We start from the raw sequence: 13,780 nt of genomic DNA on the forward strand, positions 1-13,780 counted from the left end.
GTCCTCGTAAATCACCTCAAGATTGTAATACTTAGGTCAAACCCATGTCATTATACAAATGACTTTTGACTTTAAACTTCTGTCCTTGTAACCACACAAACCAGTGCATGCACACAAACAAGCACACACACACCTAAAATGCAAGAGGAAGAGGGCAGAGGGGAGGTTTGAGAAGTCCAGAGATTTGCTTCCTTTCGCTTGACTTTCTCACAGGCATTGTTTTGCTCTCCCAGACTTTCTGACGTCAGCCAGAACATGAGTGTCAGTTTCCCACTTATTGATTTATTGTGGATGGACATTCCCGGTCTCAAACCTAGCTCCCACGACCAACTGAAAGCAGACCCTTGATGACTTAAAACTTTCATCAGATTTGCATTATCAAAACTTTCACTGTACGCATTGTGTCTCCGTTACCAGCCCCACGGCAATAATAAACAACAGATGCAGCCTAAAGCCACTCTCATGGAAATATCTACAGATGCCACCAAAGTTGTAATATGTAATGTCACAGTTTGTGTTGTCTTAAATAACAAACACAATTAACACATTATACATACAGTATGTAAAATAAATAGTTTATAAATAAAAAGTTTGCATTCCTTTGATACTTTGATGATAAGTAGGGGGGTTTTTCTTTTTGGCATCATTCCCTCATCCTCAGCTAACTAACGGTAAGATAGATGTGGTTACGAATATTGTGGCTGAAGCTGTCAAAATGATTACGGCCACTAAAACAGCAAATGATCAGACTTTGAAGATTACCAAAACAATAAATATTTTTTTTTTCATGTAGATTAACTCGCATTGATTAAATTTTCGCCTAAATATAAACAATGTGTGTTAGCTAAATAGATATTGTACATTTGGATTTCACACTGACTTTAAAGTCAAACAAATTACATTCTAACAATTACAGTGCATCCGAAAAGTATTCATAGCGCTTCACTTTTTGCACATTCATTCCTTTGCGGGCATCCGGGAGTCTCTATGCAAATGTGGGAGACTCCCAGAACTCCCAGACTTGGGATGTCTGAATTACTAATAAACAGCCAATATTTTAATAATAAGCAGGCAATAAGCCAGTAGGTAAAATGTACTTAAAGTGTTTCTTTTTTCCCTTTTTTTGCTACAGAATTTTAAATCATGGGTTATGTCATGCCAGTAAAACAGTACTACTACTAAAGAACAAACCCCATGAGTCATGAATCATTCATAAAAGTCACTTTTTTCCTAACTTTTCAAGGTTAAAAAGTGTTGGAAGAAAGATAAAGATAAGTCCCATAATGTAATTCACAACCATAAATAAACAGAACTTGTGAATCACAATAAGGAAACTGTTAATTAACTTATATTTTTTACAGTGTAAGGCTTTGTTAAAATTAGTGTTAATGAAAAAGAGAAGACTATTTTCATTAACTAACATTAAAGAGATCCTATTATGGGTTTTTGAAAATTACTTTCCATGCAGTGTGTAACACAGCACTAGTGCCCGGTTCCCACGGGGTTCCATCATCAACGCTTGACAGAGGGTGTGTCTAAAGTTAGGGCTGTCACTATCGTCATGGCAGCGTCAGACAATGAAATTAGTCAGCAATCGGCTACTGTCTGAGCAGGTGTATTTGAATACATCAATCTGATTGGCTGACACTTCTGTTGGCGCTTGAAAAGTTGAGAAAGTCCCAACAGAAAGTCCCAAGTGGCATCGACGGACCCACAATTCAGTTCGGCAAAGCTTGATGTCACCCATTCAAAATGAATGGGAGGCGTTGATGCTGACGCCTCATGTGAATGGGCCGTAAGTGAATGAACGTGATATTTTTTAAATAAAATAACCGACTCATTTAAATGAATCATCCGGATAGTTTGCCTGTCCGTATCGACGTCGACACAAAACACTACTAAATTTGAAGTGCTGGATCTGGTAAAACGTGAACGCGCCTTTTCCTTCAAACACTAACGGAGTGCGAGTGTGTGTGGGACTGATCATGCCTGAAGATAAGTGAATATTAATGAGTGAACATTCTGGTGATTAATGCAATAATCTAGCCTGCAATGGGGGATTTGTCAACCGTTTGTTAAAAGAAGGATCACACTATTGATGCATGGGGCTTTGTCAGAGCTTGACAGGAACTTTATCAGTACACAGTTCATGGATCAGTCTCTTCCTCCATTTCACAAGTGTATGTGAGTGCGATTACAATGGTTGCCTCCTGATTTTCTCTAGCATGCAAAATATGTATTTAATTGTGTTTTGTTACTTGTATTCACTCCGCACAGCTTGTACTGTATCTGGTTAACTCTTTATGTTCACATATCACATCTAAAACCACTGTGAAAACGCGGCGTGTGCCGCTTTGTTTAAGGATTTAAATACATTTATGATTTGAATGTGGCAAACTCACGATCCTCTGCCGTTTGTCATAGATATGGCCACCATCAGCTGTTCCGACACACGGTCAAATTTCAAAATAGTTTAGCTTTCACCACTGTGTGGTTTAATACTGAATGTGTGTCGTTGTTTTTTCTTATGGTTAAGAATAAAGTAATATGCTGGTGTTTAACTGCCATGCTTTAATGCACTCCTGCATTGGGCTCACACATACACTCTGCACTCTGACTACTTCAAAACTGTTGATAAGCCGTGGTGGGAATTTCTCTCTGTCTCACGCTGAATGCAGTTGGCCAATTACAACAGACTGGGTCATCCAACACTGGCTCATTCTAAAAACGTAGCCCTACAGAAAGCAAATTACGTAGCCGGAGGTGTGTATGGCTGCATTTCATTTTTTTAAACAAACGCTACGGGGCGGTGTGACGCCATTCCTTTTCGCACTTACCAGCTGACCGATTACGCCGGTGGACTTGATACGCAGAGAAGAGTTGAAGAGTAAAAAGCGGTTCCAAAAAGCAGGTAAGACAAAAACAGAATCCAAAAAATAAAACTAACAAGCAAATAGCAGGGTGAGAATGTGGTAAAATCTGAAAACGTGGTAAAAAAAAACTATCAGAAAAAAAAAAATCAGGCTTTTATTTTTTGGATTGCTTTTGAAACGTGTTTGTTGGGTTGTTGGGAAGTGGGTGGGCGGGTCGATGGTTAAAATTTGTTGGGTTTAGGGAAGGGGGAGGGTGGGTCAGTCAATCGTTCGCTCAGTCAGTCAGAAAGTCTGTCAAAAAGTGAGTCGACAGCTGCCTTTGGTGGGTATACGCGAGAACAGCAGGCGTGAATGGCACTCGCGAGGGAAATTTGAAATCTCCAAAAGCATATACAGCGACCTGTGGTGGATTACCAGAAACAAAAACTGCAGAAAAACGTGCCGCCGGGACGTATTTCGTGGTCTCCAGAAACATCTGTAGAGGTACGTTTTCAGAATGAGCCTGGGTTGGGGTCATCAGATTAATCAGCACAGATTAGCTTTGCGCTAAGGAAAGGTTTTCAAACAAATAAATGGCTGAACAAGTCATATAGGAGTCGTTGGGACAATTAGGTAAAAATAAATGCATATTATAAGACAATGAATGCTTTTTGACCTTTCATGCATATCAGCCTGTTGTTGGAGACCCCCAAATCCAAAATATGAATTTTTTTTATGATGATTTATAAAAGGGGCTCTTTAATAATTTCAAACTGATTAGGAGAATGTTATTTAATGTAATGCTGTAATTGTTACATGGATATTGTGACATTTGTTACATGATACATGAGGATTGTGACTTTACAAACTGTAACTTTACAAATATTTTTGATGATGATGATGATGATGATGATTATGATAATGCATAAACTGTGTTTTGCAATAATGCTTTTAATTGGTTATTGTTTACTTATTTTGTTGTAATGCTTATTGTTTACTTATTGTTAACTTATTTTGATGTGTATATGTTTGATGAAATGTTACATTTAATAAATCTTTGAGCAAGTATTGATAGTGGGCAGAATTGTTGTTTGCTTTTCATTAACTGAGGTTAACAAATATGAATAAACACATGGAACATTACTTTAAAAGTGTTTAAATAAGGGTGTTTATAATCAAACTTTTAGTGCTTCATCCCAGTTAAAGCCTGACAGACAAACGTCACATTGTGTCAGAAGAGCTTTAAAAGCATTGACTGCATGCTGCACATGACAAGGCGCAGAATATTAGATTAAAATATCTTAACCTTCAGACAAATCAGACACTGGTGGATCTCAATTCTCAGAGCTGAGCTGAAATAACCATAACAATTGTTTGGACATCCCGACCTCAACCACTTCATTCTGGAACATTCAATTCAACACGAAATTAAAAGAAAATGTGTGGGAAAATACTTCATTTGAGATAATAATTAAAAATAGATATACAGTCTCTGTGCGACAAAATGCACGGGTGGTCAAGCATCTCCATATGTGTTTGTGTACATCTCACACATGAGCTGCATGCATGTGAATCTAAATGGCACCTTCCCGAAAAGCCTTTTTATTGCTGTAGCTCGCTAGCTGATTACCCCTGCTAAATGTGTGTAATTGCTGCTCATAAGAACAGCCCTATCTGCACTGACATATTGGGCCAGGTGAGCTAGTCTGGGTAAATTTCCACTAACTACAGTCTTGAGTTGTCGTCCTGTTTCACCTACACGTGCTGTCATGCAGGTGGTCAAGAAGAGATGTTCCTCTGAAGATTGTTCTTTATGGATGATAGTGTGAAATGTTGAAAGAGAATTTTTCTCACAGAGAATTTTGTTTCATTGTATTTGAAACTCCCATTAAACAAAATCCAAATTCTTACTGAAGTTGCGTTCACACCAGACAATAAAACCAATTATGAAATGTCTAAAACAGATGCAAAAGTAAGTTTTACCCTGTATTTTTTCAATTGCTTATTTAGTTTTTTTATTTTAATTTGCATCATGGTTCAATATTCGTACTAATAATACAAATTTCTTACAATTATATAGTGCTTTTCTAGACACACAAAGCGCTTTACACATTTTTGGGGGGAATCTCCTCATCGTCCACCAATGTGCAGCATCCACCTGGATGACACGACGGCAGCCATATTGCGCCAGACTGCACACCACACACCAGCTGATTGGTGGAGAGGAGACAGAGTGATAAAGCCAATTATGATATGGGAATGATTAGGAGGCCATGACTGGCAGAGGCCAGTGGGCAGATTTGGCCAGGATGCCGGGGTTAAACACTTACTCTTTTTTTGAAGGACATCCTGGGTTTTATAATGACCACAGAGAGTCTGGACCTCGCTTTAATGACTCATCCGAAAGACGGCGCTCACTAAGCAGTATAGAGTCCCTGTCAATATACTGGGGCGTTAGGACCCACAGAGACAGCAGGATGACCGCCCCCTGCTGGTCTCTCTAACGCCACTTCTGGCAGCAACCTAGCTTTCCCATGTGGTCTTCCTTCCAGGTACTGACCGGGCTTAGCTTCAGTGGGCAACCATGTGAGGATTGCAGAGAGCTAGCTGCAGTTCAAAATGTCTTTATGTAAATTTTCAAATTCTAAATATTGATCAGTGATCTTTCATTCCTTCATTTTCTTTTCGGCTTGGTCCCTTTATTAATCCATGGTCACCACAGCGGAATGTACTGCCAACTTATCCAGCATATGTTTTACACAGCGGATGCCCTTCCAGTCGCAACCCATCTCTGGGAAACATCCATACACACTCACTCACACTCATACACTATGGACAATTTAGCCAACCCAATTCACCTGTACCGCATGTCTTTGGACTGTGGGGGAAACTGAAGCACCTGGAGGAAACCCACGCGAATGCAGGGAGAACATGCAAACTTCACACAGAAACACCAACTGACCCAGCCGAGGCTCGAACCAGCACTAGTCTATCCTACCTACTGCACTACCTACTGCGCCACTGCGTTGCCCAGTGATCATTGTAAGCTGAATTATTCCTTAAATGTTAAATTACATTAAATTAGAAATGTGTCAAACAAATAATTGATGATAGACAAATACAAAAGAAGCCTCCATTAATTCTGAAGACATTTTCTATTCTCTACTCTACCGTTACTTCTGTTTGGTAGAGGGTATAAAGTCCCTTTAGTGAAAAAGGCCAAGTATAAGAGGACATGTATTATTATACAACTGCCATTGGTTTTGTTAAATAGGATCTTAATATGAAATTTGGAAATTTTTTTTTTTGTTGTATTTTATTGTACTTGTATTGTTGTGTGAGCCTTGTCTAAAGATAATTTTCTAAACCTTTGGGGAAGTTGGTTTTATTTAATTTGAAAGACATTTTACCAAAGGTCTCTGATGTTTTAACAAGAATTAGTGCCATAAACATTAGTTTAAAGAAACATTTCAACCTGTCAACAATTATGTCATTATTTACATTTGTTCATGCTGTTACAAAACTTTTGAAAATAAGAACACAGGTTCATATATTTGAAATATTTATTTGCATATCCGTTATTTTTAAGCATATGCTAGGCTAGGTGTTAGCATTGAACCAGGCAGAAAACTGATGTTTAACCCTTTCATGCGTATGATCACACTGCTGTGATCAGCCTTGGCTGGTCCCTGAAGCGTACAATCACACTGGTGTGATTAGAATATTCAGAGCACACATCATCAGCTGATAAAATTTTAATCTGCCAGTGCGTGCTGAGGCACAGAAAGAGGTGTCCAGCGATTGTCATAAATCACAATTTATCTGTGCTTTCAAACAAATAAGATTTATTTTAGCTTTCAGACATCTAAATACATATGAAACATATGAAATATATTTCTAAAGGTTGTGTGCTCGACTATGCATGTCGACTAAAAATGTGCATGCAAAAAAATAAGCTTATTTGATCATATTATACATTTGGAAGATATATGAGAATTTGAATTATTAGTGAAATTCCTGATTTGGAATGAGTCTCAGAGTACACTCTATTATCAGATATCTACACAGGTAATGCTTTAAATAGCACACACTGATTTCTAGAAGATAGAGTCTTTCACAGGTATCACAGTGACGCACATGTGCTTACTGGGAAGTGCGGAATCAACTTACAACAAATCCCTTTCCAACTCCAGAGGATATTTATCTTATAACCTTTTAACATCCTTTGACAAACCATGAGCCCAGCTGTTGTCGGTACCGAACCTGGATGACGCATGACTTCTTGGGATGGCCAGCCTGGAATTTTCCATTCAACACCATCGAGGTAAAGAAAAGCAAAACAATTAATGGATGACAGAATGCGACCAGGTTTTTCTGAGCCCTGTTAAGTAGAGCCCTGTTTGTTTTTGTCTTTTTCTATAAGTGAGCAGGACTAGTGGAAAATTCCAACTCCGGTCCACAGGTATCAGACCACTGACTAAATGACCCCCTCTTCTTTGGACAGGGATGGGTGCACAGGGATAGTTCGGTTGTCAGGGTTTAATCAAACTAGCCCATTTGGATGTGTTCGCCCAAGCTGCAATGACATAGTTCTTAGAAAATGTTCCCCCCGCCGAATCTAGACAAGTACAAGGCACATACATTTGAATCTAAAGGGGCTTCGGTTTCACAACCTGCTCTGAAAAAGATACATGCAAAAAGACACCTGTGCATTCGCACAAAATAACCTGAACCCAAGTAATCCACTTTAAATCACTGTTTTCAACAGTCGTGACTCCTGTTGGACTTTCTGATTCCATCATTGTGTATTCAGGTTACAGTACAATATTACTGATGCACACAGTACTTTAATGCATCACACTTGAGCACAAACACCTCAGCTTTCATTCAAAGACTCACAAAACATCCAATTTCAGCTTTGACTAAATTTAACATGACTCCAGGGGCGCAGCAACATCATACTCTACCTTAATATGGCTCAAAGACAAGCCAGACATCCTGACGATAAACTAGGCCACATTACGCAGCAGTAAGCGTCACGCTGACGTCGTAGCTGTATCACATTTCTTTGGAGCAGTGTCCTAGATCCTGATACTGATTCCCAAGCACAAATTGTAAGTGGAGTTTAGCCTCACCATCAAATTATCAGTTTGCTGTACTATATTGATGTAACACACATACATACACACAGTGAACAATTAGACCAGTGGTTCTCACTGCTTATTTTGTATGGCTTCTATTGCTTAACACACCTGATTCAGATAACCAGCTCGTTAGATCTCCAGAACGTAACTGTTTTCAGATCTTCATGTTCCCTACATAGTGTTCACTACTCTCTACCTCCTGCACACAGGAAATCAGCTGAACCTGAAGTTTACTTAATTAACAAAAGAGCTACGCCATTGTTTCTGACATTTTCAATTATTACAGAACTGTGAAGGGTTACTTAACGATAATCATGTGATCTGCATTTAAGTCACATCAAGTGAAGTAGTTGCTGTTTTTAGTACTATTAATGTTGTTTAATGTTTGTATTTAAGGGTCACGAAAAACCAAAACACATTTTTTGAGATGTTGACAGTCATATATGTGTTCAACGCTGCTATTAACACTATTAGGACACGTATATTTCACAAAAAAAGTGAAAATAGGTTGTTTTCGGTTTAAGAATTCATTCTTCGGGTTTGAAACATTTTATTCCATTGTGTAGACAGGATGTCGGTACCTGGGAGTACTTTGTGACGTCTGTGCAGCATTAATACATGAGAAAGGCTTGGTTCAAACCAATCAGCGCGCTCTATTGTGAATGAGGTGCAACTTCTTTAATATGCATGATACCTTCTAAGACTGTTTTTACCTGTTAAAGTGTTCAGATGCAGAGAGACGTCACATTGTGTTACCAAAACAAGTGGAAGAACAAGAATTTGAAGACATGGGCCGTCAGTGTTGCGTTTATTAATGTGCTGCAATGAAGGTTTTGTTTTCATTTTCCACTTTGTGAGCGCAGCTGGACTTACGTGTGGAGACCAGTGCATGTGACACGCGACAGAAATACGTTTGTAAGAAACATTTTTACCCGAGAGCTTTTCGCATCTGGAAATGGTGAAATCTGAATTTGCCACTCGTCTCCTTTTAAAAAAGAAACAGTTCCAGTTTGTGTTGATTGTCCTGTCGCTACAGATTTGGTATGTGTGTGTGATCGCTGCTCTCTTTTTGTTCATTCAGATGGCCAAGTTAGTTCGTATCGTCAGCAGTACTCTTTAGTTTTTAAAGACATACCTTAGTCAAAATGACTTAGTTACTAAGTTTACAGAGCGTTAATATCACTGCAATATTATAGTACAATATTATGAACTGAAAGATCCACTGTAAATGTTGCTCTCCGAATGTAAACATGTAAACACCGTAATCAAACTATTATCGTCGTGTCGGATTTTCGCCGCATTTTGTGACAGGATAGACAATTCACACACGGCTTTCTGACACTACCTACTGAGTGCATCTAAGTTACCAAGAAATGCAGAGGTTTTTTTCTACCACTCGCCGTGTGGTATCAAAAATTCCATTAAAATTACACTCTCCAGCAGTTCATCCTTGCATACAATCTCTCGTTTGTCATGGGGTGCATGCGTGAAATGTTCCTGAATGAAAGTGAAAGTGCCCAACAGCAGTTAAAGTCGACAAATTAAGAATTTGGCAAATAATTCAATTACTGATGTCCATGTAAACAGTCACTGTCTTTCTCCCCTGCGTCTGTGTGTTTGTTTTGCTTCTGTGAGAATCAGAGTGTGCCTAAACAGAAACTCCTATTTTTATGCAAAACTTTTCCTCTTTCCCTCCCCCGACACGCCCACCTAAACAGAGCTAGACACACCCACTTTCCTGACTTTTTCCAAACTAGAGGTGTGAAAACACCCTGCTGAGACAGGGAGGTTTCGTGGCCCTTTAAGTGTGTGGTGTGATATATGTGTTGTAAAGCTATTACACTGTGAAACAAATCGCCCCAAAAGGGGATAATAAAGTTTACAGTAACAGTAAGCGTATGCTACCCTTTAAATTGAACACTTTTGAACAGGCATCACATTAGATTATCGTATGATGTTCACTTCGCATGGCACTTAAGTTCAAATGGAACAAACCTCTGAAGCAGCAAGAGAAACAAATGTCCAAAATCACATACTTCCATACTATATAGTAGTTAAAAACAGTGTGCGAGCCGAGTAGTATGTCCGAAAAATATTCGAGAAGTACCTGGATGACCTACTACTTCCGCCAAGATTCTGAAATGCACATCCGATGGACAATATGATATCACATGATGCCACATGAGAGAATTCATAAATAGGAGTGAAGCTACGCAACTGACGCGTGTAGGCCACATGATCATGACAGATGACATTATGTTCCATTCATACTACTGACATCCATACTCTATAGAATGTGCTTTTCTAACAGTCATGTAGTAAATTTAAAGTCAAATGTAGTTCCTACTGAGTAGTAGACGATTTCGTACACAGCCATAGACAATGTGCATAGTTGGGGGTCGCAAAGACCAAGACTTTGCTGAATGTCTGAGAACTGCTGAATTAGACCATCTCAAAACAAGCTGAATTCTTAACACAGGCTCAATGAAAGAAAATCTTTGATTCAGCGTAGGGCTGAACAATATATTTGAGCATCGATATCACTATGTGTGTATCCACAATAGTCACATTGCAGGATCAGATTATTTAAATTATTTATACAATAATGACAAGTTATTTTAAGTTTGATTAATTAATTTTGCATTTGAATACTGTCACTCATGTATATATATATATATATATATATATATATATATATATATATATATATATATATATATATTTAATTTGTTTTGTTTTTTTGGCAGATGTACGGCATAAAAAAAGACTTGTCTTCTGGTGAAATTAAATGCATATCCCAATATATGTCACATCAAAACAAAACATTGCAATGTCAGATTTTTCCACTATCGTGCAACCCTAATTTAGCGTATATTTTTGTAAAGCCACAAAATAAGTACTCCAACATATGTTTGACTGCAGTTTCTAGGTACAATAAACACTATGGCCAGTATGAAACCAACAAAATTAGTTCTTTTTCTCACTAATGATATTTACAAGACGTATTTTTCAACAAATAAAGATCTATTTTTTTGCTCATACAGTTCTTTGAGCACAAATGTTCTTTGAGCTCATCCAGTTCTTTGAGCACCAAATAAACACCACATACTGTAGCAACTTAACAGTGTCTGTAATTTATAATCAAATACATTTGTCTCACCTTACTCTCTCCATATGGACACCATTTCTGATGTTTTACCTGTGATGCAGAGTGCTCAGATTCAAGTCTGTTGAAGCACGGTTCCAAAACCAAGGCAAAAGAAATGTAAAATCAAGGTAAAACTAATTGGTCGTAGTGTGCATTTCTTTTACGTTGGCTTTTGAAACACTATTGATTGGGTTTAAGTCCATGACTCACTAGTAGATCTGTACAATAAGACCCTTTCCGTGGACTTGTGCATGTAGGATGTGTATCAAAAATACATAACAAAATGTACCCTTAGTAATGTATTTCAGATTCGCAAAATGTTGACAGCACCCTCTAGTAGATTTGTCATCTGAAACGTGAAACAAAACGTCCCCAGACCAACATATTCCCGGTTTCACAAAAATGTACTTGTAAAAATGTTGGTGCAGCTGACCAACTACAATAGACATGCTGTTTAACACTGAAAATTGACTGGTTGACCAAAGCACTGGTTACATTTGATCTTACCTGAGTCCCTAAGCAGGCCACCATCATGTGTGTGAGGAGTTTGGCAGCGAACATGAGGAATCTTGCACACATCAGATGAGACACCATGGCCAAGGCAAACCCTGCCAGTAAAAAAAGAGACTTACTGTATATGTTGTATAATAAACGGATGGTTTCTTGTCATTTTATGGTGGGATGTGTTACATCTTAAGCATATATAGAAGAATGTAGTGAGTTACCTGAGATACAAATGAAGCCAGCAGCATAGAAGGCCTCATTGAATGAAGCCAAGCTTTCAATCTCCGCATACGCTGTGTAGATGGACAGATGCGAACAGGCGCACTCTACATAATTCTGAGTGTCGTCCACCAAACGACAGAACTGACCATCAGACAACCAGCTGGGCAGAAGAAGGCATGACACAATTGTCAGGACAAGCCATATACAACAAAACTAAAACTAAACTAAAAAAAGCCGTTCAAACAAACAAATTTAACTTTGTTAGGTAGATTAGATGTGAAATATTTACTACATAATACATTATATTTACAACTTCAATTTTAATTTTTTTTAGGCCAAAATGTTTATTAATTAAGGAACATAAATGCTTCAGAACAATTTTTCAAGATAACTAACTTTTTGTAAATAAAGTAAAATACATCCAATGATACTACTACTACTACTACTTCTACTACTACTACTACTACTACCACTACTATTACTATTACTATTACTACTACTACTACTACTACTACTTCTATTACTATTACTATTACTACTACTACTACTACTACTTCTACTACTACTACTGTTACTATTACCACTACTACTACTTCTACTACTACTACTACTACTACTACTACTACTACTACTACTACTATTATTACTACTACTACTACTACTACTTCTACTACTACTACTACTATTACTATTACTATTACTACTACTACTACTGCTTCTACTACTACTACTACTACTACTATTCCTATTACTATTACTACTACTACTACTACTACTACTTCTACTACTACTACTACTACTATTCCTATTACTATTACTACTACTACTACTACTACTACTACTACTTCTACTACTACTACTACTACTACTACTACTAATAATAATAATAATAATAATAATAATAATAATAATAATAAAATCAACAAATGGCCAATATGAGATCAATACATTGTGGAAATCTAACTGATATTTCTGAATTATTTCTGATCAAAATTTTAGTGAACTTTGTGATCAGCATGCTTTTGTTCAGGCTATTATTCGAGAAGCTACCACTTTGACAGACTTTCGTCATTCTTTAAGATTCAGATCAAATCAAGCAATCAGTCAATGAATCAATCACGATTTTTTTAACACAGACTTTTAACAGACTTTAAAGGGGTGGTCCAGAGTGTATTTTAAGGCTTTGTTGCTTTTATAAGATGCAAAGCAATGTGTGCTCCTGCTTCATTTATAGAAAATCATAAAAATTTTTTCATATATCTGACTTTAAATGTATATTGCAACTCAGCTAACATGAAAACGACAATCATGTTGCCCAGTTCCTCCGAAAGCCCGCCCTCAATCTGCTCTGATTGGTCAGCTTACACCAGGAAGCATCACGTTCAGTCACTAGCACGCAATGTACCTCTAATACTGTGAGTCAGGCTAGCCGTGTCAGTGTGAGCCTGAATTAGACATAAAATGAAAAGGACACAGCTGAGCCTCACACCTGCTCTCTAAAATAAAATCTGACAAGTGTCTTACATATATATTTGGAATAAGCATGTGTAAGAAATATGAAATGTTCACATATCTTTTGTGAGTTTGTTATTTGAGATGTACAATGCACGGAAAGCGTCCGCATAGAGAGACACTACAGCGCTGGTGAAGATTGTTGAGTGTTTACAGGGGTTTGAAGGATAAATATGAATTTGTAGCTAAAGCCAAACAGCATTTCACATTGTTTACGTCCCCGCTAAAACATACCATTAATGCTAGAAACTGTGCATGTAATAGATTAATTTAACAAATAAAACTACTTACAGGTTGTGGCTCACAATCTACAGCTTCAGCTATTATGGTTGGAGCAGCTCCTTCTTTGAGGAGTTTTTAGTCGAATCTAGCATTGAACTGGGAGAGATTCTGGAAGC

General features: G+C 37.7%; 1 protein-coding gene across 1 annotated transcript in view; it reads right to left on the bottom strand.

Annotated features, from left to right (window-relative positions):
* The window catches only part of adgrv1 (adhesion G protein-coupled receptor V1), a 289,090-nt gene that overhangs the window by 87,871 nt on the left and 187,439 nt on the right, over positions 1-13,780 (bottom strand). The window contains 2 exon segments of the mRNA XM_056458383.1: positions 11,652-11,752; positions 11,870-12,030. Coding sequence (XP_056314358.1) covers positions 11,652-11,752; positions 11,870-12,030 — 262 coding nt within the window.

This window comes from Danio aesculapii, chromosome 5 (assembly GCF_903798145.1).
Source record: "Danio aesculapii chromosome 5, fDanAes4.1, whole genome shotgun sequence".
Taxonomy (NCBI): domain Eukaryota; kingdom Metazoa; phylum Chordata; class Actinopteri; order Cypriniformes; family Danionidae; genus Danio; species Danio aesculapii.